The 26,757-nt window shown below is 21.2% G+C and overlaps 3 protein-coding genes across 9 annotated transcripts; 1 reads left to right on the top strand and 2 right to left on the bottom strand.

Moving 5' to 3' along the window:
• Positions 1-377: 377 nt before the first annotated feature.
• LOC122711773 lies at positions 378-5,378 on the bottom strand. 2 transcript variants are annotated; one of them, XM_043930811.1, is made up of 4 exons: positions 5,175-5,378; positions 4,629-4,848; positions 2,510-2,595; positions 378-2,359 (listed from the first exon to the last, which is right to left on the bottom strand). In XM_043930811.1, the coding sequence occupies exon 4, from the start codon at positions 2,336-2,338 to the stop codon at positions 461-463; it is 1,878 nt and encodes a 625-aa protein (XP_043786746.1). In that variant the 5' UTR covers positions 2,339-2,359; positions 2,510-2,595; positions 4,629-4,848; positions 5,175-5,378; the 3' UTR covers positions 378-460. The 2 variants fall into 2 exon arrangements, with proteins under 2 accessions (XP_043786746.1, XP_043786745.1); XM_043930810.1 differs by lacking the exon at positions 4,629-4,848.
• A 1,945-nt stretch (positions 5,379-7,323) lies between these two features.
• Positions 7,324-14,572, top strand: LOC122711774. 4 transcript variants are annotated; one of them, XM_043930812.1, is made up of 13 exons: positions 7,324-7,817; positions 8,121-8,282; positions 8,361-8,558; positions 8,848-8,967; positions 9,517-9,573; positions 10,812-10,923; positions 11,003-11,126; positions 11,257-11,392; positions 11,867-11,923; positions 12,899-13,024; positions 13,115-13,368; positions 13,436-13,623; positions 13,832-14,572. In XM_043930812.1, the coding sequence occupies exons 1-13, from the start codon at positions 7,799-7,801 to the stop codon at positions 14,130-14,132; spliced, it is 1,854 nt and encodes a 617-aa protein (XP_043786747.1). In that variant the 5' UTR covers positions 7,324-7,798; the 3' UTR covers positions 14,133-14,572. The 4 variants fall into 4 exon arrangements, with proteins under 4 accessions (XP_043786747.1, XP_043786749.1, XP_043786748.1 ...); XM_043930814.1 differs by lacking the exon at positions 11,867-11,923 and having other exon boundaries at positions 7,325-7,817; XM_043930813.1 differs by lacking the exon at positions 9,517-9,573 and having other exon boundaries at positions 7,387-7,817.
• On the bottom strand, positions 11,792-25,467 carry LOC122711775 (sialin). Of its 3 annotated transcripts, none has more exons than XM_043930818.1 (9): positions 25,019-25,467; positions 23,638-23,816; positions 22,667-22,894; positions 22,517-22,601; positions 22,256-22,361; positions 21,876-22,137; positions 21,173-21,547; positions 20,553-20,667; positions 11,792-12,025 (listed from the first exon to the last, which is right to left on the bottom strand). In XM_043930818.1, the coding sequence occupies exons 1-9, from the start codon at positions 25,026-25,028 to the stop codon at positions 12,000-12,002; spliced, it is 1,386 nt and encodes a 461-aa protein (XP_043786753.1). In that variant the 5' UTR covers positions 25,029-25,467; the 3' UTR covers positions 11,792-11,999. The 3 variants fall into 3 exon arrangements, with proteins under 3 accessions (XP_043786753.1, XP_043786754.1, XP_043786751.1); XM_043930819.1 differs by lacking the exon at positions 11,792-12,025 and adding an exon at positions 20,344-20,361; XM_043930816.1 differs by lacking the exon at positions 11,792-12,025 and having other exon boundaries at positions 20,403-20,667.
• Between the last annotated feature and the right edge of the window lie 1,290 nt (positions 25,468-26,757).

Below are 26,757 nucleotides of genomic sequence, written 5' to 3'. Positions count from 1 at the left end.
TTATTTTTAAATTTTAACAATTGATAAAAGTAATTTCACGTTATTTTAATAATAATATGATTTAAATTTTTTACAATATATATTTATATATATAATATATGTGTATATATAACTAAAAAACAATATTTTTCTTTAAAATGGCAAAAAATTATGATATAAAAATATATTTTTGAATATAAGAATATAAAATATTTCTTTTATATTATATAAATATATCTTTTATATATTATAATTATAAAAATAGGATATATCAAAAATTTTTAAATTTATAGAAGTTATATGCATATGAAAAAAATAATGAATAAAAATATAAAAAATCAAATATAAAGCTAATTCTATAACATATTATGAATTTTAGTAAATGAAAAAATATTAAATTACATCTTTAAAAAAATTAATATTTTCAATAATATTAATTTCAAAATTAAAATAACAATTTTTTATGTTTACTCGCAAATTTTTAATCGCTTTTTTCAGTTGCAACAAGCCATCGATGATATTCATTTCTTAAATAAACTAATGATTCACATTCTTTGCACTCTTTATTTTCTTTTTTCTGTTGTTTCTTCTTCCTTTTTTTTGTTTTATTTTTATTATTATTAATGTTTTTATTTTCATTGACACTTGCCATTTTAATCGTTTCAAGTATCACATTTGGATTATTTTTGACAAATTTTGTAATTTGCATCAATGGTGTATTCACTTCTTTTTTTTGAAATAATGATTCTTGATATACACTACGTGCAATACGTAAAAATACTATATTTTTTTCAAATAAATCCACAGAATTCACAGTTGTCCAATGAATATTATCTATAAATTTGTTAGGCTTTTTATTAGTAATACATGCCAAAATTTCTTGTTTATCATATTCTATCATTGGACAATTGTAATAATATTCAGTATCATTTCGTACATTTTCCATATAATCTGTTACCATGTAACTTAAAAGATTTTGTTCATCATGAATTTTATAGATATCAGATTCGTGACGTACGCAACTAAGACCAATGTACAAAAAATTGGCAAAATGCTCAATACTTAGCTCTACTTTTATTTTTTCAATTGTTCGTCCTAAAGCAGCATGATATGTCAGCGTGTAAGGACGTAAAGGAAATTGCCATAATTCATCTATATGTATAACATTCTTTAATAACCAAAGACGATAAGCTGGTAAAATCTGATAATAATTAAGTCTGATTCGTTTGATTTCTTTAACATGATTATAATTATTTTCAAAACGAATTTTTAAACATTTAATTTTAATACCTTCATATACTATATTTTCCAATATAACAATATTGTTAACACCATCTTCATTAATATATATATATTTATATCCTTCTACTAATATCAGAGTAGGAAAAAATTTCATTCTTCGTTCTTTGCATTTCGAAAGTGGCACGATACAATCATGATTTGAATCATAATAAAAATATGGCGCTTCGACATACGGTTTTTCTATCGACTGCAAATACTTAATAAAACGAGATAAACGCATTGTAATTTTACGATGAGTTTGAGCTATGTAAACAGTATCAAAACGTTCCTCAGTGAAATATTTTGATCGAAAAAGAGAATAAAAGAAATAACGCAAATTATAATAAAATTGGATATTTCCAATAGGTTGAAATTGTTGAATAAGTTTACGAAAACACGTCAATTTATCTTCAAGCACGGCATCACACGTTCGTGTATTAGTTAATTGATTTATCATCAAGTCGTTAAATATTTGAATGATGTGAAAATTGTTTTCATTATGATATGAAGATTTATTGATTCCATTTAATTGCATGTGATATCCAGCAAAAATTAAATGCAGTCGATGTTTAAGTGATAGTATATATAACAAAAGCAACATATTTGGCGATGATATAGTATACATATCTATAATAAAAATACTTGTGTCTTCACAGACAAACTTTTTAGATGATACTATTAAATTATGAAGTTCTTCGACTTCGTCATATCCGTACGAACTAAACATTCGAATTGCATCATAATATGATAGATTGAAATAATGCATACTAAAAGATATATACGTGTATGTTTTATTCTTCTTCAATGAAATTTCACTTGCTTGGTCTTTTCTGAATGTAATATACACTACAGGTCTCTCGTAATTTGCGACGAAAGTAGATAAAAGAAATGTTTTACCGGTCCCGCTTGGAGTGTTAATCACAATAATTGCATTATTTTTTTTCTTAAATAAATTGCATATATTGTTATATACTTTCTTTTGATCCTTATTTAAATAATCATAAATCAGTTTCTTTTCTCCAGTACATTTGACACATGTATTAATATTCAATAATCTTAATTCTTCTTCCAACTGCATCGTGGATCTTGTTATTTTATTCTTTTTATTTGTATATTTTAACATCATATCCGATAGAAACGATTGAAAAAGAAAAAGAAAAAATAAATTTCTATCAATGTATTTCAAAAAATTATAATGTTAATTAAAAATTAGAATGTTAATAAAAATTTAAAGAAGAATATTGCTTACCTTTCTATGTTTAAAATATTATTGTTTTTTTCTTTTCCAGATATTTATTATAGAGTGATGATCTTTCCATTTAAATGTTTAAACATCTGCAAACATATAAAAACTGTTAAAAGCTACGATAATATTAATTATCAGATAAAAAAAATATATATCTTTACATTTGATATCTGTATTATCGTAGATTAAATTTATTGTTTTTTTATTAATATTATATCGATTATCATATATAATTAAGAATAAGTCATATAATAATAGAAAATTTTTCGAATATTTAATTTAATAATTATTAACAATGATAATGTGAATATATATTTTAAAACTTCAATTTTCAATAAATTTAATTTAGATTTTTATGTGTTAAAAAGACAAAACATAATAGAAATTTTATTATTATTATTATTATTTAAAATTATTAATTCAATCATTGATTCGATTAATTTGTACGATTGTTTGTCACAAAACTGGATGAATTTTTTTTATGAGTTCTCCAGAATTGAAAATTCCTTCTCATATCAAAAAAATAAATATCGATTCATTCTCGATAAAAATAAGTTATCTCCAACTAATGTACTTATAAATAGAAGAACATATTATAATATCTAGAATATTACGACCATTCTGTGTTCATTCAGTGTTTTTTTTCTAAAAAAAAAGAGAATAGAATAAAATTCTCAAAAAAATTTTAAAAATACAAAATTTAATCCTGTTTCTCACCCTACATCTTAATTAACTTTTTTTTTAATTAATTTTTTTGAAACATCGAATTTATAATACATCTATCGAGGATGAATATTTTAAATATTGTTATAAAATTAAATTATTAAAATATTATTTTGACTTATAGGATTATGATATCGTAAATATTATTTATATAAAAAGGAAAATATTTTGTATGCTTCTATTCCCAATTTTATAATGCCAATATAAAATATATAAAAGAATTTAATGATGATGAATTGTATAATAATATCCATGTGTAATAATACACGTGAAAAATGAAAGAATGAAATGATCGCCAATCATAGATCGGTTCCTGAAAGAGATAAGACGACATTATCGAAAGAAAACAATTAGATCAGTTCATTAATAGTTATGATTTCGAATGTCAAAGAAATTTTCTAATATTTTTTCTATTTTTAATATCCTAAAATCCTAAAATTATATCCTAAAATTTTATCCTAAAATTAGTACAATATTCTATTGTTTTAAATGTTATTTTGTAAATCGAGATTCTTGACAATATTTATTATATTTATACATTGATTATTATTTCTTTTTTTACCTTTATTCCAAAATATAATATATCATGTTTATATTATAGCGATAAACATTAAATTACTGTAAAAATTTCTTCTTGAAGAAACATTTTCATTCCTATTCTATACAACAATCTTGTTGCTACAATAAATAATTCAGATTAAAATTTTTGAGATTTGATAAGAATTTTAAATTAAAAATCTTCTTTAGTATAAAAATAAGGTATAATTTATATAAAATATTTAAATATAAAAAAATAATTAAATATATAATTATAAAAAATATAATTAATGAAAGTTATGAATAGAATATTGATATTTTATACGTACATAAACAAATATTTTTTATAAATATTCTTCTTTCGAAAATTTAAAATTTATTCCAAGTGACTTGTTTCAAAAATTTGTTTTGATAATGAGATGCTTCTTAGCTCATCAAATTAAATGACTAATATTTAAGAATTTTCAATCTATTTATTTCATCTCATGAGTTTTTTCCTTTTGGATTTTCTTTTAAATCCGATGAACTCATACATGGAATTACCATTTTTTACATAACGAATGTTATAACAAAGACATTAATGTAAAAAATGTTGTGAGATAAAGCATGATTAATGAATACGGAAAATTTTTCTATGCTGTATAATTAAATTTGTGTACATTCATGAAAAATAAAAATAATATTACTTTTTTAATGAAACTTTAACTAAATGATATAATGTATCTTTAACTTTTTTTTTTATAATTATAAAATAATTGTTATCTATATATACGATAGAACAGATATAATCTATATAAAAATTTTAATTCCATCACATTCCGAGAAGTCTTTTGTGAAATTTAATATCTAGATTATCATTTACCGCTTGATACAGACTATAGGATTGTTCATAATATAAACTGATCTTCGATCCTTGTTTAAATATCGTTTCTTTTTTTAGTTCATTTCGATAATTATCATGGTCACGGTTATGAAACTGCATGCAAGGGAATTCCCCAAGAATTATATATCGTACATATGATATTTTATAGAATAATTTTAAATTAAAAAAGTTAATTTTTTTTTCTCATTGTTGTTACATTCTGAAATTGAATAAAAAGTAAATAATAATAATAATAAATTTAGAAAATAAATAATATAATAAATTTAGATGTAATTTTAGAAATCAACAATTTCAAAAAAATAGATATATATATATTGAATCAAATATATATTTCTTTTTCTGTATTAAAACACTTAATAAAAGCAAACATATATTTTTTTAAATCTAAATATTTTCTTTAACATAATTTAACATAGGTTATATTGACATCATGATAAATGATTATTATATATTTTTATATTTCTAACTATTTATTAATAAATGAATGAATCATATTAAAATAAAACGCAATTAAACTTTACTTACAGAATATTACATTTTGAAAGAGTTCATATTTTATTTGTCCAATTCGAATTCTTTTCACGCACTATACAAGATAATAGTTTAACACAAATATAAAAAATGCTTAAACGCTTCGAGATACGCGTTCTACGAAGTTATATGATTAAATGTATCGTAATCTTCTTCAGTAAGAGCGTATGCTGAATCAACTTTAAAGCCTAGTACGTGGCATTGCTTTGACGTCCTGACAAATCAAAGAGCCGGCTTACCTACATACATCTAAACATATATACAATACATTAAATAGAACTATTTTGTTAATTTCAAGAAATAAGAAATTTATTTTCTTTAAAGATCATATATAACTAATCCATAGTTAATTCAATATAGAAATCCATTTTTATTCAATATATTAATGTATTTTTTTTTATATTTTTTATGTTTTTTTATATGTATGTATTAATCATTGAATTTATAACCAATAAATTTTTTTTTATAATTTAAATTTAAATTTTAATACTTTTTTTCAATTATCAAAAAGAAATTTTAGATTTAAAATCCACAACGTGATTTAAACACATAATAAATATTATTTTTTATATTATTTAAAAAAAAATTAATAAATAGTAATATAAATCTATTTATTTCATGATGCATTGTTCGAAATACCAAAAATGATTGATTTTAAAAATACGATACGTAATACAATTATGATAGTAAAATATATTATCCTCAAAATTTAATTATAAAAATAAAATTAATTTCAACATATTTTGAATAATTAAATTTAATTAAAAGTAGAATTTATTATGAAATAATCGAATGTGTTTATTATATTAATTAATCAAAATTAATCATTGTAAATAAAAAATATCTAGAGAATTAAATTTAATAAAAAGAAAAAAATTTATAAAATCATAATTTATAAATTTTTTAGTATTAATTATCCATGAAAAACAAATTCATATTTTTAAATAACTCTAAAAATAACTAGAAATTTTATAAAAAGAACTATATCATAAATATGTGACTGTTTTCAATTTCATATTGAAATATGGTAAATTTCAAATACAAATAAAGCTTCCATTATATGTGTTTTAATTACCGTTTAATATGGACCATAAATATTTTCAATACATATATAAAAAAAGAAATAATAAAGAATAAATTATAAAAAATTATATAATGTAATTTTTTATTATATCATAATATAAAACCATACATAAAACCAAAAATATATTTATGAATTTTTGATGAAATTTAATATTAAATAAATAGTACAATTTGTAATTGTACTACTAAATTAGTAATTGTATAATAAATAATATTAATTATATATATTAATATTAATAAATAATATTTTCAAATATTTTAAATAAAATAAATTAATTGATATTAAATAAATTAATTTTTAAATATATATTGATAATATATATTGATTGTATATTTAATTTTATACGTACGATGAAATTTTATGAAGTAAATTCCACAATTCTTATTCAAATTTTTTTACTAGATACATAAAAACAGTAACAAGTTGACCAACTTATAATATTTGTAAAGAACTGTGATGGCGTTTTGATCATTAATAAAGCGTGATTCTTAAGACTTAATATATATCTTTCAAATTTATTATAATGACATTATGAATGTATCATAATTTATAAAATGATATTTTTCTATTATTAATTTAACATAATTTATTTTTATAAATTTTTTATTAATATTAAATTTAATACATTTAAATGTAATTTTTTTATACGATATAAAATGTTATAATTATTTATAATTATTTTATGTAATTAATTATTTTCAAATATTATATTTATATATATGAAATAAAAATATATAAATATATGTAAATAAATTGAGATCAAATTGTCTATATAATAATATACTAAGATTTATGGTTCAAAAATTGTAATAATTGTAAAGAATAATTATTAAAAAGAATATTGTATTATAAAGAAAGTTATTTTTTATTAAATTATATTTATGCTATTTTTATTTATTAGATATTGATTGTAGTGTATTTTTAATGAATGATGTTAATAATAGAATTTTTTATATAATAAATAGAAATACATATACATATATGTAATATATTATTGTGATCGACTTCCATAAATATATGTAAGTACGACATCATAGTTACTAGAATATATATCATTTATACTTAAAAAACAAATGACATATTGAAATTCGCGTCATACTTAAATATAAGTATGGCGTAGGGCGGTGGCATGTATCGTACCAATTCGATCGATAACTTTCGATGAGTATTCAAGTCGATCACCTAACATCACCTATTTCTTGTGCTAATGAACTTTGTGCATCTTTTCTATTATGCATTACCTTTTAAAGATATACTTTTATTGTATCCAGGAAAGGTTGACTAGAAAGAATAAAGAGGTTATATATTTCGATTTGACAGGCGCAAGTACTGTGGTGGGACAGTAACGAATACGAAGGCGATTGAAAAGTTGAGCAGTAAAGAACGATAGTTGCTGTTGAACGGACGAGTTCAAGCAGATTTGTTAAGAAGAACTTTTGTTAAATTTAAATGTTCCTCTTGTTATCTATTATTTATTTAATGCCATAAAAAAATTACTTGAAACAGATAAAAGATAAAATAAACGATATCTAAAATGGATGATAAAAAGACAGGTGAGTACATAAAAAAATAAAATTTTTTTAATGATAAATTTATTTAAACATAAAATTTAATTTTACAATTTAATATAATGAATTATTTTTTATGCAATAATGTTTAGTTGAAGTATATAATAAAAACAGCTGTTAATAGTTTTTATATTTATAGAATTTAAATTGATTTTCAAATACGTTTTTTATTTAAATATAATGATAAATAATTGCTATAATTCTATTATTTATTTAATTATTTTTTATATATAACTGTTAATTTATACTGATTGATTAATTTTATTCATGTTTTTTTTTATTTATTAGAACACATTGTCATGACTCCGAAATCTAAAACTGCAAATTCTACAACTATTATAATAGAAAGGCAGACATTAGAATCACCAACAGAAAATGGAAATGAGAATAATGTTCATGTTGCTGGAGGAGATCATAAAGGAATAGTTATCAATAAACAAGCAATTACCGGTATATAAAATTTTATAATTATTCAGTACATTGAAATAATATTAATATAAAAAAAATGATATCATAAAATTTTTATAGTAACAAATGGAGAAGTTCATCCAGCACATCTTTGCTTACAATTTAGAGTATTCTTAGTGAGTGCTCAAAGTGGAAAACATACACAGGAATCCAGAACTCTTCAATTTTGGTTTATAGATACACTTTCAGAGATAGAACATCCCAGTGTGGCACAAGAATTCTTTAGGGAATTAGTTAGTCCCAAAGAATTTCCAAGAGGTAAAAATCATTTTAAATTTATTGAAATTGTTATATATAATAATAATCTATAAGATCTATATAGATATACTTAAATAATCTATATAGATATACTTTATTAAAAATAATTTTTTATAATTAAACTATTAAGTTTAATTATAGAATATTGATTTATTATAATGTGTAAATATAAGATAATTTTAATCTTAAAATATTGTATATTAATTATTCCATGTTGCTATTTTAAAAGAATTTTTTTTTAATAATTATAACATATATAATTTCAGCAAATTATATGATTTTGTTACAGATTATGTTGGATTTATAAAGAAAATAATGAAGTTAATGTTGCATAAGTATTCTACTATTAAAAAGATAGAAGTAGAATTGAAACAACTTGAAGAACCAATTAATCTTCCAACTAGACCATGTAAGTATAATATATTTATTTTTATTTTATTGAAACATTATACAAATTTTTAATATATATATATATATATATATATATATAATATTTTCTTTTATATATGATTTGATTATATATTTTTTTATATATATAACAAATAATAATATATAAAATATTATATCTTATATATACATTATTATTCATAAGTATATTAACTATTTAATTTTTACTTTAAAAAATTATTTTCAAATATAGATTTGTAAATTTGAATATTCAATTTTCTATTATTTATTTCTTATAATACTTTTTTCTGTTAATAAAAACATATAAAATGACTTTTAACTTTTTAAGTAGAGATAGCATCAAGATTTATTTGATTAGATTTATTGAACTAAATGATCTTTATTAAAAGATATTGGAGCAGTGTATCTCAAGTATACATTACAACTGAAACTGAAGGAAATGTACACTTAACATTTGAGCTGCTCGTGTTACTCGTGTACATTTTATACGCATATAATCTATTCATTCATATGAAATAAAAATGTTATTTTTAATCTCTGTTATTCACAGCTGATACTGGTCATATACTGTTCACACTTCCATATAAGAAAATTAATTGGAAATCAGGTTGGAGACAATGAAAAAATTGCATATTTTATTGCGATTTATGTTTATTAATATTTTATATGCAGGCTATTATATAAAATATAATAACAAATAGATATTTGCCGGTCAAACATGAAAAAAATTTTATATGGAATTTTTTTATTTACCTTTAATTTTATTATAATTTTATTTAATTTATTGATATATATTTTGATAATAATGTATAAAAAATATATTTTTAAAAAAATAGATAATATATAATATATGACAAAAAATTAATTCAATTAAATATAAAAAAATTCAATTCTTATATTGACCGGTAAATATATGTTCTATTGCTTCATGCAATGAAGTAGTTACCATAACAACATTGGCTTAACACAATGTTTTTGTTAGTTTTTGCATTAATCCAATATTAAAACATTTATGATATATTTTAATCTTTATTTTAATCAACAATGAAAGTCAACAATTTGCAATCATTTCAATTCATTCTTTTTATTTTTTTTTTAAATTTATAACTTATTTAAAAAGAAAAATTCTTATATTTATTTATCTCATTGAAATTAGATAATATATGTATGTCTTATTTTTGGAGTGTATTATATTTGTAATATAAATGCATGATTATGAATGCAATAATATTTTTATTTTGTTTAATTCAAATTTTTAATATAATGTAAAATAAATTAGAAAAAAATTAAATGATAAAAGAAAATTAAATATTTAAAAATAATATAAATTATTAAATTTAAAGTATAGGAAAAAATATAATTTAAATTATATTTCACAAAATTTATTTTTAGTTTAATATACATTAATTTAATATATATATAAATTTAATATATATATATTAATTTAATTGTATGACATTTTATAATTTCTATTTTGTTATTTACTTTAACACTAACATATCCATAAAAAGCATTCACCTTGTACTCATGGTCACTTATTGCCATATAAAATTTTTAGACTTGATTTCTATGTCAGCAATTCTATAAAAGGCATTAGTAGTATAAATTACATTCTTATTTTAAGTTTCAAGTAGCTTTTCACCATATATATATGTAATATGATAGACACATGTTTAGTATACATAAATACACAAACTGTAGTTTATTTTATTTATTAAATATTTTAAAAAATAATTACACACAATTTATTTTTCAATAAATATTTATATATTTTACATAATCATTTATGTATAATCAATAATATATTTAAAAGATTAAATAATATTTAATTTGTCTGTTTAATAGTATCAACAGATGAAACAGTTATTGGTCAAGTGGTTGAACTGACAATAGAAAAAGTACTTGAACTTATTGAATCTGCTTATCCAAATCCAATAACAATAATTGACATAGCAAAGTAAGATTTTTATTATAAAAAATTGATTAATTATTTTTATATTAAAAAATCAGTATTTCAATATATGTAATTATTATAGAGAACATGGTTGGGATCCTTCTGCTGTTGAAATAAAATTAAAAGAATTGCAAGAAAAAGGTGTAGTTAAAGCAATGGAACATGGAGCTTTTACTAGAGTTGTACATCAAGACACACAAGTTCAAGTAAATTTAAATATTTTTATTGTGATAAATGAATAATATATCAATTGATGATATATGATGATTTATTTTAAATACAATTATTTATAATAATTAGGATATTAAACATAAAAAATTATTTATTATCTTTTAGGTTGTAAAACAAATGCCAACAATGGCAAATGCAAAACAACCTACTATAGCAATTATTACTGCACAATATTGTGAAAAGTTGGCAGTTGATTCAATGATTGAAAACAAAGAAACATTTGTCCGTTATACTACTGTTGGTAAGATTTTATTTTATTTATCATATAATTATTCCTTATATTATTTTTATCAATTATATCAATATAATTTTCATAAATTATATAATGAAAGGAATATAAAATGTATGAGGTATGTTAATTTGTTATAAATATTATGTTTTCTATCTTACAATATGAACAAATAAATTTTCACATTAAATTAGATGATTAAATTTTTGTCTGTTTCTTGAAATTCTTTTTTTTTTAATTAATATACACTGAACTTAATTTTTACTTAATTTTGAATTTATTTGTTATTTAATTTAAATAATATGAATATTTAACTTCAAATATAATTGTGCAAATTATTTATTTATATAAATTTAAATTTTATTATTTTGTATTCATATTGAATTCAAACAAAAAACTGTTTATATAATTATATTATACATAAGATGACGGTAAAAAGTACAAAACATATTGTGTATATATATTTTACTACGCATGAAACTTTAGGTACAGCAAGCTCACCTGATGCAACAGATGGAGTACCGCGAGTGACATGTCGTTTTGGTAAAGTAGTTTGTAATATAATTTCTCTTTTCTTTCAATGTCGTTTAACGTTATAGCTTGCCAATTGCTTGCCAATTCAAGAAACGTCGCAGAGCCACTGTGCTGTGAAAAATGTATACTAATAGATTTTTTTATTAAAATATTATTTTATTCATGGCAGAAACAGTATATTTTATGTTGTAATGGAATTCATTCAAAATGTAATCTTATGTATTATGTCTTCATCTTTAAATATTTATTCTTTCAGCAATATTAGCAAATTAAGTTAAATTTATCATACACATTAAATGGGCATGGTTTAACATTATCACAAATTATATCCTTTGTTCATATATCTGTTTGTGTTTTGTTTTTTGTTTGTGTGAAAGATATATTCATTTTTTTTTCGTTATTTAAGATTGATAATAATTTGTTATAATTATTATTTTTAATTTTTAAATAAATAATTTATATTATATTATATTAATTAATATTTAAAAATGAAATTTTTAGTTATTTTTTTATTTTATTATTTATTACTATTACATATAATAAAATTGGCTCAATTTAATACTGAATAGTATGTATACAAGTAATATGTTAATACAATACTAATTAATTTAATACAATATTAAATATTGTATTCTTAAATATTATTATATATTTATATATACACACATATTAATTAATTAAATATTAAAACTTATAAATTAAATATTGAAAAAAATATTAAATCATTTACGAAATATTAATATATTTCGATAATTATTACTTTTAATTAAAAGAAAAGTGTATATAAATGAAATTAATGAAAATGATAATTTTATATAATTGCATCTTTTGGAATGAATTATTTTTAATTAATTTAATCACATAGAACACACAAATTCAGTGCCAATCTTTTAATAGTAGCACAAAGCACATGTATCATACACAAATTTTAAAATTAATAATAGAAGATTCATTTGATATAAGATAAAATTATTTTTGTTATAGGTGAATCAAATGTTTACACATTAGGCAATATTGGTGCACATAGAATTGTATGCACAAAACTACCAACTGTAGGTCATACAAGAGAAGCAATGACTGCAGCAGGAAATACAACTACCAGATTATTAGGTAGTATTTTTCGATTTATTTTTAATTGATAAATTTCCTTGTGATGAATCTTATAATTCCTTGTATCTAAATATTTTATATTTTTCTTAGGTACATTTCAAAAGGTTGATTTTGTTTTCTTAATTGGAATTGGAGGAGGTGTACCACATTACACAGATTATAATAAACATGTACGACTTGGTGATGTGGTTATATCTTATCCTACTCCTTTAAATAATAAATATATCTATGTTTATTGTGAAAGTGCAAAGACAAATGAAAATGGTGATTATCATTTTGAAACCAAAGAATATTGTCCACCAAATTTATGCCTTCAAGAAATCGCTGCTAATCTTAAACATCAGGTAAGTTGTTTTAAATTTTTGAATTTATAGTAAAAATTTGGAATAATTATTATCTTGACAATTCTAGTCGGAAAATGAGTCAAATCCTCCATGGCAAACATACCTGAAAGAAGGTTTAGATATTTTGACTAATCAAACAGAACATGATTTTAAATCACCTCCACCAGAATCTGATAAATTGTACATGGCTATTGGTGAAAGAGATGTTATTGAAGTTGCACATCCTACTGCACCTTCAGATGCGATATATAAAAGGTTATTATTATTAAATACATATTTTTTTTTTATAAATTCATTCGTCAATTATCAATAAATATAATCATAAGTTACATAATTTATTTATATTCTATTATTATATTTCTAATATTATCGACCAGATAGTTTTAAAAATTTAATGAATTTTTAATAACTTTTACCATATTTATTTTATATTTATTGTTGTAAACCTAATTCGATGTTCCAGAATAAATGGTTGTCCACGAATTCATTTAGCACCTATAGCATCTGGTAGATATATTGCACGTGATGATCAATTGAGACAGAAATTTGCAGTTCGTTTTGGAGCTCTTGCATTTGATACAGAAATGGATGCTGTGGTCGAAAGTATTTTGGGTAATTGTCGTGAAAGTTTTGCCGTTATTCGAGGTATTTCTGATTATAAAGATGGTTCCCGCATAAAAGAATGGCAACCTTACGCGTCTTTAGCTGCTGCAAGTGTAATGAAATCTATCATTTGTGCTATGGATCCACCTACTAATGTGTAATATTATTTATTAATATTATTTCTAATGTTCGTTTTATTTCATTCGACATAGTATTTTATGCAATATTTGGTAAAAATATTTTACGTTATTTTTTATATATAAGATGGACCAACTATATTCATTAATTAGAATAATCGTAGTTTCAATTGGCGTATTGAATATAATGTGTATACGCACAAGTTGCATAATTCATGATTATTTAACAAGTAATAATTTCTTTTTTTTATATATATATATTTCAAATTGCATTTAATGTGATACAGATCATATATTTTACAATCAGAAAAAAATAATATCGTGATCAAAACATATATATGATCGTGATCAAATACGTAGAAATCAGAAAGTAAAATGCACCAGTGCATTATAATTAATTAAGGGAATAGTTAGTATGACTTTTACAAATAACTTTTTTTAGATAATAGATATCAAAAATAATTCCAAATAATTTCTCAGAATTGCTCAGAAATAAATCTGACTGGTAGAAATGTAATCCATTTTTAAAATTTATTTTAACATAAATATTTGAAGAATTTACAATTTCTATTTCTAAATATATCTTTTCGATATTATTTGATAATCTAATATTTACACATCGATTTGCTATACTTAGTTCATTTCCTAATTTTAGAAACATTTTAGAATATCAATTTGATATGATTTTATGAAATAATAATGATATATGATATAATGATATATGATTTTATAGAATTATTCATATATTTTGTACTTTTCATCTCATCTGTTGTCATTTTATTATTTAAGTACAATATCAAAAAATTAATATATAAACGAAAACGGTTCAGTGATTTTAAGACTGGTGCCATTTTCGTTCTTTTGAACACATATAAAATTTTTTTATTAAATTTTAACATAATAAAAAAGTTTTGTATGATTAAAAAATCATACGTTTGCAATAGTTGTGTAATTTAAAAATAATTATAGTAATGAGGCTTTTGAATATTAAATATTAACGGACAGGATCCGAAATAAAGTAGATACAAGAATTACATAAAGCTTTAAATAAAGCCTCAAAATACGTAGACCAGCAAAATAATTTAGATTTAGAATACGATACCTGAAATTGAAATATGTTTGGCAGTATTTATCTAAATACGATCAAATTATCGTTAAAAAAAATTATCCTAGTAAATATTACATGTTTGTCAGAATATATCACCGTTTCAAACAAATCTGTCCATTTTATCTATGAGGTGCGTAATAAATATATTCACAATTTTCGAATTCAATGAAAGAAATATAAATAAGTAATTACGTCCAAAAGTTTAATTGCATTTAAAAATATATATATAATAAGTATATATAAAAATTTAATCAAAGTAAAAATGATTTTAATAATAGATTTAACACAATTGATTTTTTTCAATTTAATTTGTTAAAATTTTTTTATAATTGTTTAAACTTTATAGTTTATTTTATAACTTATTTCTTTTTTATATTATATTCTTTTTTATATTTAAATTAATATCTTCATATGATTTAATATATTTTATGTATATTCATTTATTACATATGTCATTTTTATATATTTTCAAATGATAAATAATTCGTTACAGATTGTGAATACAATACAGGTTGTGAATATACATTGTTCCTATTTCATTCTGCAGATTTAACTTCATTCCTTTTTTTGATAGTTTTCCTAGTTTTGATAGCTTGAAAGAATCTTATTGTCCATAAAGATAAATCGGTTCATGTTCCAATAAGAAAAAAATAACATATTATGTATGTATCATCACATATATCTTTTTTATATTATAATTTACTGGATAAATTAAATTTGTATTCATATATTTCAGAGATAGATAATTTAACGATATTTTAGAACAATATCGTTTCAAAATTATAATATACATATAAAAACAATTATATTTGTATTTATATTAAATTGTTAAAATAAATTTTTATTATTTATTGATTAAATATCTCTTTAATATTGTATAAAAATAAAATATTTTAAACTTGATAGTTTCGGTTTTTAGTTCTAATTTCAATAAGTGCTATTAAACATTTGGACGATGATGTATGCACCAAATATATTTAAATTGTACAAGTAATTTAACATTAGTTAAAGTGCCAATGTGTTCAATATATTTGGCTAATGCAAAAATAAGAGAAATTTTTCTGAAAGATAAACGAATGAACAATATATGTTTTTTTTTTAATCAAAAAATTTAATTTATCATTATCTTCAAGAATTTAATTTATTGAATAATATATTATTTAGAAAGAAATCTGATTCTTTTCTTTTGAGAATGTTTTATTCGTTTTTCTTTTAGATTAATATCCTCTTTATTTGCGCGATAGACCAACATCATTGAATTCTACTGCCTCTTTGAAAATTCCATAAATAAGCGTGAATATTCAAATATTTGAAAATCGTTTTAAAAAAAAAATCAATAATATATGTAAGCTTTGTTAACAACATCAAATGTAACTTCTTCGCATTTCAACATCTTTATAGATTCTAAAGCACAGGGTAGCATAATGAGAATTTTATATTTAAATGACATTTTACTTGAGCATAAATCTAAAGAATGAAAAGTAGTATTAGATTACATTTAAGTACATATATATGTATCGTTGATAGCGACAAAATCTTCAATTCTAGCATTAGGCACATAGTCATTAATCAAATGTCTCTATTTATTTATTTATTCATTATAAATTAAGCAATCTAATTATCAATTTAATTATTCAAGATATGATCATCATTTTAAAATATTACAATATCTGTATATTTTATTTTCAAAAATATTATTTTATATTGTTTCAAACATAAAGATATACGATATCGTGCAAATAGAGAAAAAAAAATGAAAGACGAGTAAAAAAAAATCATAATAATAATAATAAAATCTCAGATCAATTTAATCAATGAAAAGAATCACTTGTTGCGTAGAAGCACATTTTTAAAAAAAATTCTATAAAATATAAAGAGTAACTATCATAAATAAATGAATATATATATATATATATATATATATATATATACACACATATTATTATAAATATATGCAAATACGTATAGATATACAATTATTTAAAATATTTAATATATATATAATATATATCATATATACAAATCATAAATTATATTACATGGTGAAACTTTAAATTCAATTTACCTGACGATAACAGATTCCTAAGGCCTAAATAATTATGTACGAAACGAACGAAACTTTGTTAATATGTTTAAGCGGGGCTTTCAAGCTTCGAGCTTCCAAACTATTATATGTATTTACATATATTTACGTTAGTATTACGCGCTTTCAACGCTAGTCGCACTATTGTGTTTTTCCGTCTATTTATAATATAAACTTTAAGTGGCAAATTATTGTATACGCATACATATATAGCATATAATCACTTCGTCCACTTAATTTATATTTAACCTTCGAAGTACGTTGATAAGGTGAATCAAAAAAAAGATTGGATCAAAAATGACCCGACCAATCGATTTAAACTTATTCAATTTTCGTAATGTAATTAACTTTATTGTCAATTAAATCGACCGAATCAAAAGTGACTTATCTATCGGACTACGAGGGTTAAAACAAATTTATTATGTATATTAGTATCCATAATGAACATACAATCGCAATGGATTTCAATTTTTATTCGTTCAAACGTTCAAATGATTTTTAAAAAATTCTTTCTCGATAATTTCAGATCATTAAAAAAATTCCAGTTTAACCCTTTAGAATCTTAAATGGTTGAATATTTTGTAATATTTTTGTGCAATTTTTTTTTCTTACTTCAAATTGTTTAAATTGTTATTAATGTAGCGTTAAATATTTTTGGTATACATAGAATGCTTAAAATTTGATAAAAATTCAACGAGGATAATAACCCCTTAAGAATTAACTGTAAGGGTTGAAAATATTGGGAATACTTGAATTTTATTACGTAGCGAAGAGAAATGAAAAAAAAAAAAGAAATTATACTTCAAACTTGTATTTTAAATAGTCTTCCTATCGTCAAAATTAATCATCAACGTTTTTAATTAAGATCTTGATATTTCAGTTTAAGTTTATTGCTTATATTTAGCATGAACAACATATTGTCAACAAAATGGGTGTTACCAAAATATTTTCGTAATAAGATTTTTCCAATATTAATGAGACTACCTATTTTTATCGAAAAATAAAATTTTATGTATATAAAATATACATTATATAAAATGGCTTATTAAAGCTTATAAATTTACAATTTAGATAAAATGTTAAACATTACTTGGATTACAAGTAATGAAATTTTATAATTTCAAAATAAAACAGATTCTTTCTCTTGTTTCCAATTATTGGAAAATATTCTGGTTTCTCCCATAATGAGTAACGCAGTTTCGTTTAGAATTGTAATGTCTACAGGGGAAAAGAAAGCAAAGTGTTGTGTCTAATTATAAGTTACTTCATCGCGGAAAAGAAACTGTGATAATATCTGGGCTTTTCTGTGTGAAGTAAAAGAAATGAAGAGAGATAGCCATAATATAAAATAAATCAGTTCTGTAGAATTTGATTCTGTTACGAGATAGATTGTTAAGGAATTAATAAACGTAAAAGAACTAATAATAAAACTTAAAGAGAGAGGGAAATATCGCTGAAATCTTATTAGAAAAAATTGAATATAAGTAGTAAAAAGTCTGGAAGCAAAGAACCAAATATCATCGTAATATTTTATTAAGAGATATTTTGCGTTTATTTAAATTATCTTTTTTCTCTGAAAAACGACAAATTTGCAAGAATAAATACATATATATATATATATATATAATGTATTTATCAAATATGAAATACATATTTCACTTTTAATTTTATTAATGATATTCTTTATAAAATAATGAATATTTTCTTTTTTTATTTGATATGATTTAGAAAAAAATTTTTATTCGATATTTTATTATATTTATATATAATAATAAATAGAATAATAGAAAAAAATATTAAAGATGATAAATCATTTTTTAAAAAAATTTATATAAATATTTGATAAATATATTATATAATTTTGTATAATATTGTCTTTGCAATACAATACTGCAAAATTTATATATGTAATGTTTGAAATTAGATGATTACTTTTGTTTAGATAAATTAAAAATTCTTGTTGTATAAGTTTCATGTAAGAACTCTCTGGTATTTCATTGCCGTAAAATCGTTTCAATAAATAGAGGTCCATTGTTCCTATGTTTATTACCATATCTCATGTCCAATTAATATTGGTTTATAATTATCGCAATTCAATTAGAATTGATTTTAATATTTTTAGTTTGATAAATGACTTGAAAACAATTCGTTTGAATTTGTAATGATTAATTGTTTTATTATACTACTAGATTTTTTTATTTTCAATTCTTTATAATATAGAATTGAATTAGAATAGAATTATCATATGGACGAATAATAATTTATATTTGTGATCAATAATACTAATATTTTATACTAATAATTATTGCTTTTGCATTTATTACAATAAATCTATGATCAAGTAGTTTGGATAATTTATCATGGAATTATAAAATTTAAAACATTTAGAATCAAATTAATTTCATTTAATTTGAATATGATAATGAGAATTTTAAAAAAATTTGATTCTAGGTGTTCATTTTAATTATCTATATTTATTAAAATAGAATTTCTTCTATTTTTTTTACTTGTATCTATATTTAATTAGATATTTAGAACAGATAATAAATGTAATAATTTTATGAATTTTGTCGTTTAATTAAATAGAAAATTATTTTACATTGTATATTCAACAATTATTTTATATTATTGATCGTTATTTATCTTTTTCTTTTGTTCTTATATATTTTAGTGTAGTTTTTATATTAAAGATCTCGATTTATGTGCAATATTCATGTATAATTTTTATGTTAACAATAAAGTATCAATCTATAGAAATAACATATTTCTATATTACTTGATGTAATTCCATTAAAATACACAAATTATTGTTTCATATTTAATGATGATATAAATTTATCTAAATAAAATATTATATATTTTCTTATACATTTGATGAAATTATAATTTCATTATTATATTCCAAATTGAAAGAGAACGATATAATTTATTCATAGAGAATATTTTTATTTTATTTTTGAAACTTTTAAAAATTGAAAAATATGAAATTTTTAAAAGTTTTTAAACAATATATTTTCTTTTCATCTTCAGATTTTTCTTCTGATAAAAATTCTTTCAATCAACTGTAAAATTGAGGTAAACGTTATTAATCAAATATATTTTATTCATTTTTTTTTTTTTCGTTTTATGTATATTTTTATTTCTTATTATTTATCTATAACTTTTTCATCTTTCACGATATTTTCATCTTCATATTTTATAATCGGCATTGCTATCAATTTCTGCATTTCATGATCGTTTTTGGTTGACTTACCATATTTATTCCATGGTTGCTCCTCTGCCGTTCCAAATATTAAGAATACAATAGTCCCAAGCACAGAAGCACCACCACTTATAAGAAAAACTTTTTGCCATTGCAATGCGGTTTGCTGGAAAAATATATGTATAAATTAATATAAATTATCTTTCGAATCAATTTTATTTCTAGCAAAAAATAATGTTTCTTGTACATATATTATATATGCGTACATATATTATTATATATTACATATGTTATATTTCAAACACAATCAGAAATAAAAAAAAATTTATAATATAATAAGAAAAAAAGGAGAAGAGAAGAAAATTAAAAATTAAAAAAAATTAAAAAGACATATATGTAAACATATATTGAAATAATATTTAAAAACTTTATTAATTCATAAAGATAATTCATGAAAGAAAAATAAAATTCATAAAGAATGAATTTTTAAACAAAGATACATTTTACTTTTATTTTTAAAGATTTTAACTTTAAAGAATAGTTTTTGTTCCTTCAACCTAAATGATTGATATTTCATTTAAGAATTATATGAAATATTATAATAAAATGATTAATAAATTTTTTAATGTCTTGTTAATTAATATGTTAATTAATATAATAATCATACTTACTTTATCCACTGTCAAAAAACCGGTCACAATTGGTGGAACAAATGCAAGGCTTAATACTATCATTCCAGAAAAACCAAGATTAATACTAGCAAAATTTGGACTTAAGTCCACGAGGGTTGCTAAAGTACCAGCGGAAAGTGCGCCATTTACAGTTACTCCGGATGTCATGAAAATTGCTGCAAGTATTGGATAATATCCGCAAAAACTTAATAGGCAGACAAAAATACCTTGCATTCCAAGAGATACAAATACAGCCAATTTTCTAGTATTGGTTACGCTCATTTTCTTATTAGTTATGAGCCAATCACTAAAGACTGAATAATAATATGAGAAAACCATTCTCAATAAATGTGGAGCTCCAGAAATAATACCAGTCTGCAATTGAATTTATATTAATTACTCTTTTCTTATAGCAATATCTAAACTGCGGATATCTATACAAATTAAAAATTTTATGAACGTAATCATACAGATAAAATTGAAATAAAGATATGTTTCGCTGTTTAAATCAATAACATGTACGTTGTGTTTTATGCACACTATTCTATAGATTTTTGTACATTTAAATTTTCTATAAATATATAAATTTTTATAATTTGATCATCACGAATGTTTCACGAAATATTATATTAATTCAAGCATTCAAAAAGTTATTTTTCAAGGAAATGATTTTAATTTGGAAATTAACAAAATATCTCTGTACCATGGTAATATTCCATCCATGAATGACGCTGAAGTAAGTTGGAACGTGGGTTAATAAGGTGAAGAGAGCCCATCCTCCACCCGTTTGTGAAATTATTACAACCCAAACTGGAATCGATGTTAATATAGATTTCCAAGGTACTTTTTTTACCTCTTCATCAACTGAATCGGCAATACTGTCTAAAATATATTTTTTCTCTTCGTCAGATATTCGAGGATGTTGCTGAGGTGTGTCAAATGCGAAGAAGTACCAGAAGCAATACCTTTCAAATTATTTTTCAAATTTATTTTTTGTAATAAACATCATTTAACAATATAGATTGTGGATAATATATTTTGCATATTTATCATACATAAATATTTCAATTAAAATAAAATTACCAAATGACACCGATCAACGATGTTATGTGAAAAGTGGCGCCCCAATTGAGTCCTCTAATAATTATTGCGCAAAGTGGATAAGTGATAGCAGCACCTACAGAACCACCTAAAACATGACATATTTAGAAATCCTATTATTATTTTGTCGTAATCATTTATCAAATCTTTTTTCCAAAATTTTTCAAATTTTAATTAATATTAATTATTGAATAGTACGTATATTAAATAAATATAATAATAAAATTATTCCAGGTACTTTACCCAAATAAGAACTAACAAATCTACTTCTCTCATTTGGAGGAATCCATTTGGCAGTCATATTGTGCATAGAAGGCCACACAACACCCTAAATAAATCTTCCATAATTCCATTCTTTTAAAATATATGCATTTGTTATTTGTATTTACTTACTGCGAAAAAACCTTGAAGAATTCGTAAAATCACAAGAACATAAAGCTGATATGTTGCAATCGGGATAATGAAGCCAATAATTGCTGGTAATAAATTTCCCATTCCAAAAACAATTTTCGTGCCATAATTTCTTGCTAAAAACCCACCAGGAATTTGCGTTGTCCAATGTAACCAGAAATAAGATCCCAAAGCTAAATTCTGTTCGTTTTCGTTCCATGCAAATCGATCCTGAAAGCAAAATTAAGTTTTACTTTATAATATAATAATATATAATATAATACAATAATTCATACTTATTACATTTATAATTATTTATATACATTAATAAATAAAATCAAAAAAACAGTTCAATATTGAGAATATATTTTCACAATAAAAAGAATGTTAAGTAAAAAAAAACAAAATAGCTTGATATTATGTATGCAATATGAGAATATAAAAAAAAAAAATAATATAAATAACTATATTCCAATAATTTCAATATTCCAATATTCCAATAATAAATATTTTAACATATATAGAATATTGAATATTGAAAATATAAAATATACAGCTTATTAAAATATTTGAACGCTTTTTCATTTTCTAATTTATTATTATTGAATTATTAATGATAATTTCTTAAATTTAAGTTTAACATAATTATACAAAAAAAAGGAAAATTTTAAATTACAAAGAGTTCAGAATTTAGTGCCCTTTATTATTTTATTCATTTTATAAAAAAAATTTTCATGCAAAATTGTATTCAAAATATAAAAACTGAAATTTTGAAAATTTATTTCATTTCTTCAAAAAGATTTTTCATCAACAAAAAAAATTTCTTCATGTTCAATCATTCCTCCACTATGCTTTGTACACAAATTTTTATTTAAATCAAAATATTTAGATTAGATGAATTTTTCTGTAAAATAATGTTGAAATATTTTTATTAATCATATGTTATGTACAGAAAAATATAAAAATATACTTACTTTATATTTTAAAATTGAAATATTCGAAGGTGTGGTTACACCATTATTTCCAGGTGTTTCAGGAGGTATTACCATTGACACAATTGTCAAATGCAAGTTTAATCTCAACATATAATTGATGGCGAAACCACAAAAAACGAGGTACCAAAGCACATCCCGACATGTAAAAAATTCTCTTCCTTAAAGATATTTAATTTTAAATATAATAATTTCTTTAAAAAAATCAACAAATTTTGTCATTATTTATGTTATTATGAATTATTATTTAAAAATTATTTCTATGCACAACATGATAATATGATAATATGATAAATGGGAAATAACATAAGATATTTGAAATAAAAAGATCATAGAGTAGAGATAATTTAAAAATCTAAAGTTTGTAGCTTGACCAAAAAGCAAATATTAAATTGTAACACTATATAAAATTTTGTACATCATTTGTAATATCATTTATTGAACGATAATAAGACTCCTTATATTTTATTTTATAATGTTTAAATAGAGAATTTAACATCAATTAAAAACGATGATATTATTTGTTATTCAATTATATATAATTAAAAAAAATGCAATGTATTCATTATTAATATTACATTACACTATAATTTAAAAATGAACGATAAGATAATGAATTAACTTGAATAATATTATTTTTAATTCTTTTTTTTTATTACAATCAATGTCAAGAAAATCAAAAAAAGGATCGAAAAATTTATGCATAATATCAAATGATATCAATATTTGAATCTATCTCATACTTTTAATTTAACGTTTCACGATTAATTTATAAAAAAGAAATGAAAAGAGAACGGATTATCTCGGAGAAGTTGAAGATCTAGAAGAAATAAATCAATCCTTTATCCTTAATAAAATCCCTTTAATATCCTTTACTATACAATTACACTAACATTTAAGAATATTCGAATATTATATGTATATTTGTACATGATACTATACAATTAATTCATAAAATGCATAATAAAAATCTTATTTTTCAAGAAAGTCATTGATTCTTTAATAATTATTCTAATAAAATTCTCGCAATCTTTTCGATAAGAAATCTATTAATTTACATTTAGTAACTTATCTCATGAAATCATCTCATAAAAAATCATTCCATAATGTAATTTTAAAAAATAAAAAATTATTAAATTTATAATTAGTTTAATTGTTAATTTGTAATAATTTTGATAAAATTAAAATATTATTACTATAAATCAATCAAACTATCCGAATATTTATGAACGATAGTGTACATTGTGTAACGTGCAATTTCAATTAGCAGTTTCAATTCATATTCGTCAAACTTCGCACTGTTCAATTATTCGACATTATTTAATTTGATTATGATTCGCAACTTTTAACAAAATTTACTCACTTTCAGCCATCTCGGTCCTTCTTGTAAGTAACGATAACCACTCTCACGAATGAATACAATTCACGTTTTCTACGTTTAAAATTCAAATTCGTAATCCTTGAAAAATCTTTGAGATCGTTAATATACCATTCGTCTTTACTATATGTCAATACAAAATGAAACATGTATGTATATTACACGTATGTATATTAATAGTAAAATTAGAAAACGAAAAATATTGAAACGATATTTCGAGGCGAGGGTCAATATACACCGTTGTCCGCGAGAATATTTCTAATAATTCTAATCTCATTAATTTTGATGTAAAAGTCTCGCGTTACAAATTACAGAAACATCAGTCCATTGACAGATTTTGTCCAATGTTTTGCGCATTCATGAGTGTGTGTTATTCAACCAGAATTGCAGAGCGATATTGCGAAACTGCTCTTCAATTACGATTTGCTCTTATCTCGAGAAATTTTCCTATGAACCTCTTCTAATATTACTCGTAATAATTATAATTACGCTGTATTTACGTTCCTTTTCTTCAATGATTCTCCAAGATTCTCTCTTTCTTTGACCGATTCGTAAAAGACTCCGTATCTATTATTTGTCGATCGTTCGATCTATTATTACCATATATATGTCATTCAATGATATATCCCTTCGAATAAATTAAATTCAAATAGATTAAATTCTCTCTCGTAAAAATTTTAAATTTTTTAATTATTTTTAATTAATACTTACAAATATATATTCCAAATTATTAAAATTATAATTATTAATCAATTAAAATTTAATTGAAACTATAAAAAATTATTATTCTAATAACATTCATTTTCAGATTTTAATTAATCAATAATTAATCAATAAATAATTAATTGATAATTAATAAATACACGGTTATACATTTGTGCAAATCACAATGAAATAAATTTTTTAAAAAACGAATCTTTCGATGCAATTTTTGTATTTTTTATTTTTCTTATATTTTTTTCTTTTTCTTTTTTCCGAGTGAAGCCATCAGGTTTGTTACATTTAGATCACCGCAAATTATAATGTATTGATTTTTTCCTTTAAAAGATGAAAAAGATCCAATTTCTATAAGTATATAAATAAAAAAAAAATTAATATAAATATTCAAACTGTGTGTATTTTTAACAGAAAAAAACATAAAGATAAAAAGAAAATGATAAAACTTATTTAACATTTCGAAATATTAAGACAATTAATTTTCAATATATATATACTATATATTACATCCAATTATTATTAAAATTGTAAACATGATAGCAAAAATTTATAATATTGAGTGATAATCTTTACATTTATGTATTATTCGTATCAGAAATAAATATTATAAATGAATAATAATAAAAATCTGAAAAAGATTTTCATTTAATTTAATTTAATTTTAAAAAAATATTTTTATTCAGAAGAATATTACCGAATTATTTTCACAAGAATTAATAATTAAAATTATAATATATAATTAAGTGAATAAATTAATGATAAGAATTGAATTATAATTATAATTATTAAAAAATTAATAAACAATAATAAAAAAATTATTTTTCATATTAACGATAAAGACATTTTTTAATTAATTTCTTATTTAAATGAACATCAATTATTAGTGCATAAAATACGTTTATATCGTTAGAGTGTTTTAGTACATTCAAAGTTTAGTACAAGTGTTTCATATGTATTTCTTTATAATAAAACCTAACTTAGTAATTAAAAAGAAATTTAAAAAAAAA

The sequence above is a fragment of the Apis laboriosa genome, unplaced genomic scaffold, assembly GCF_014066325.1.
Source record: "Apis laboriosa isolate Shangri-la unplaced genomic scaffold, ASM1406632v1 scaffold17_cov146, whole genome shotgun sequence".
Taxonomy (NCBI): Eukaryota; Metazoa; Arthropoda; class Insecta; order Hymenoptera; family Apidae; genus Apis; species Apis laboriosa.
This window is presented reverse-complemented; position numbering and strand designations above follow the sequence as displayed.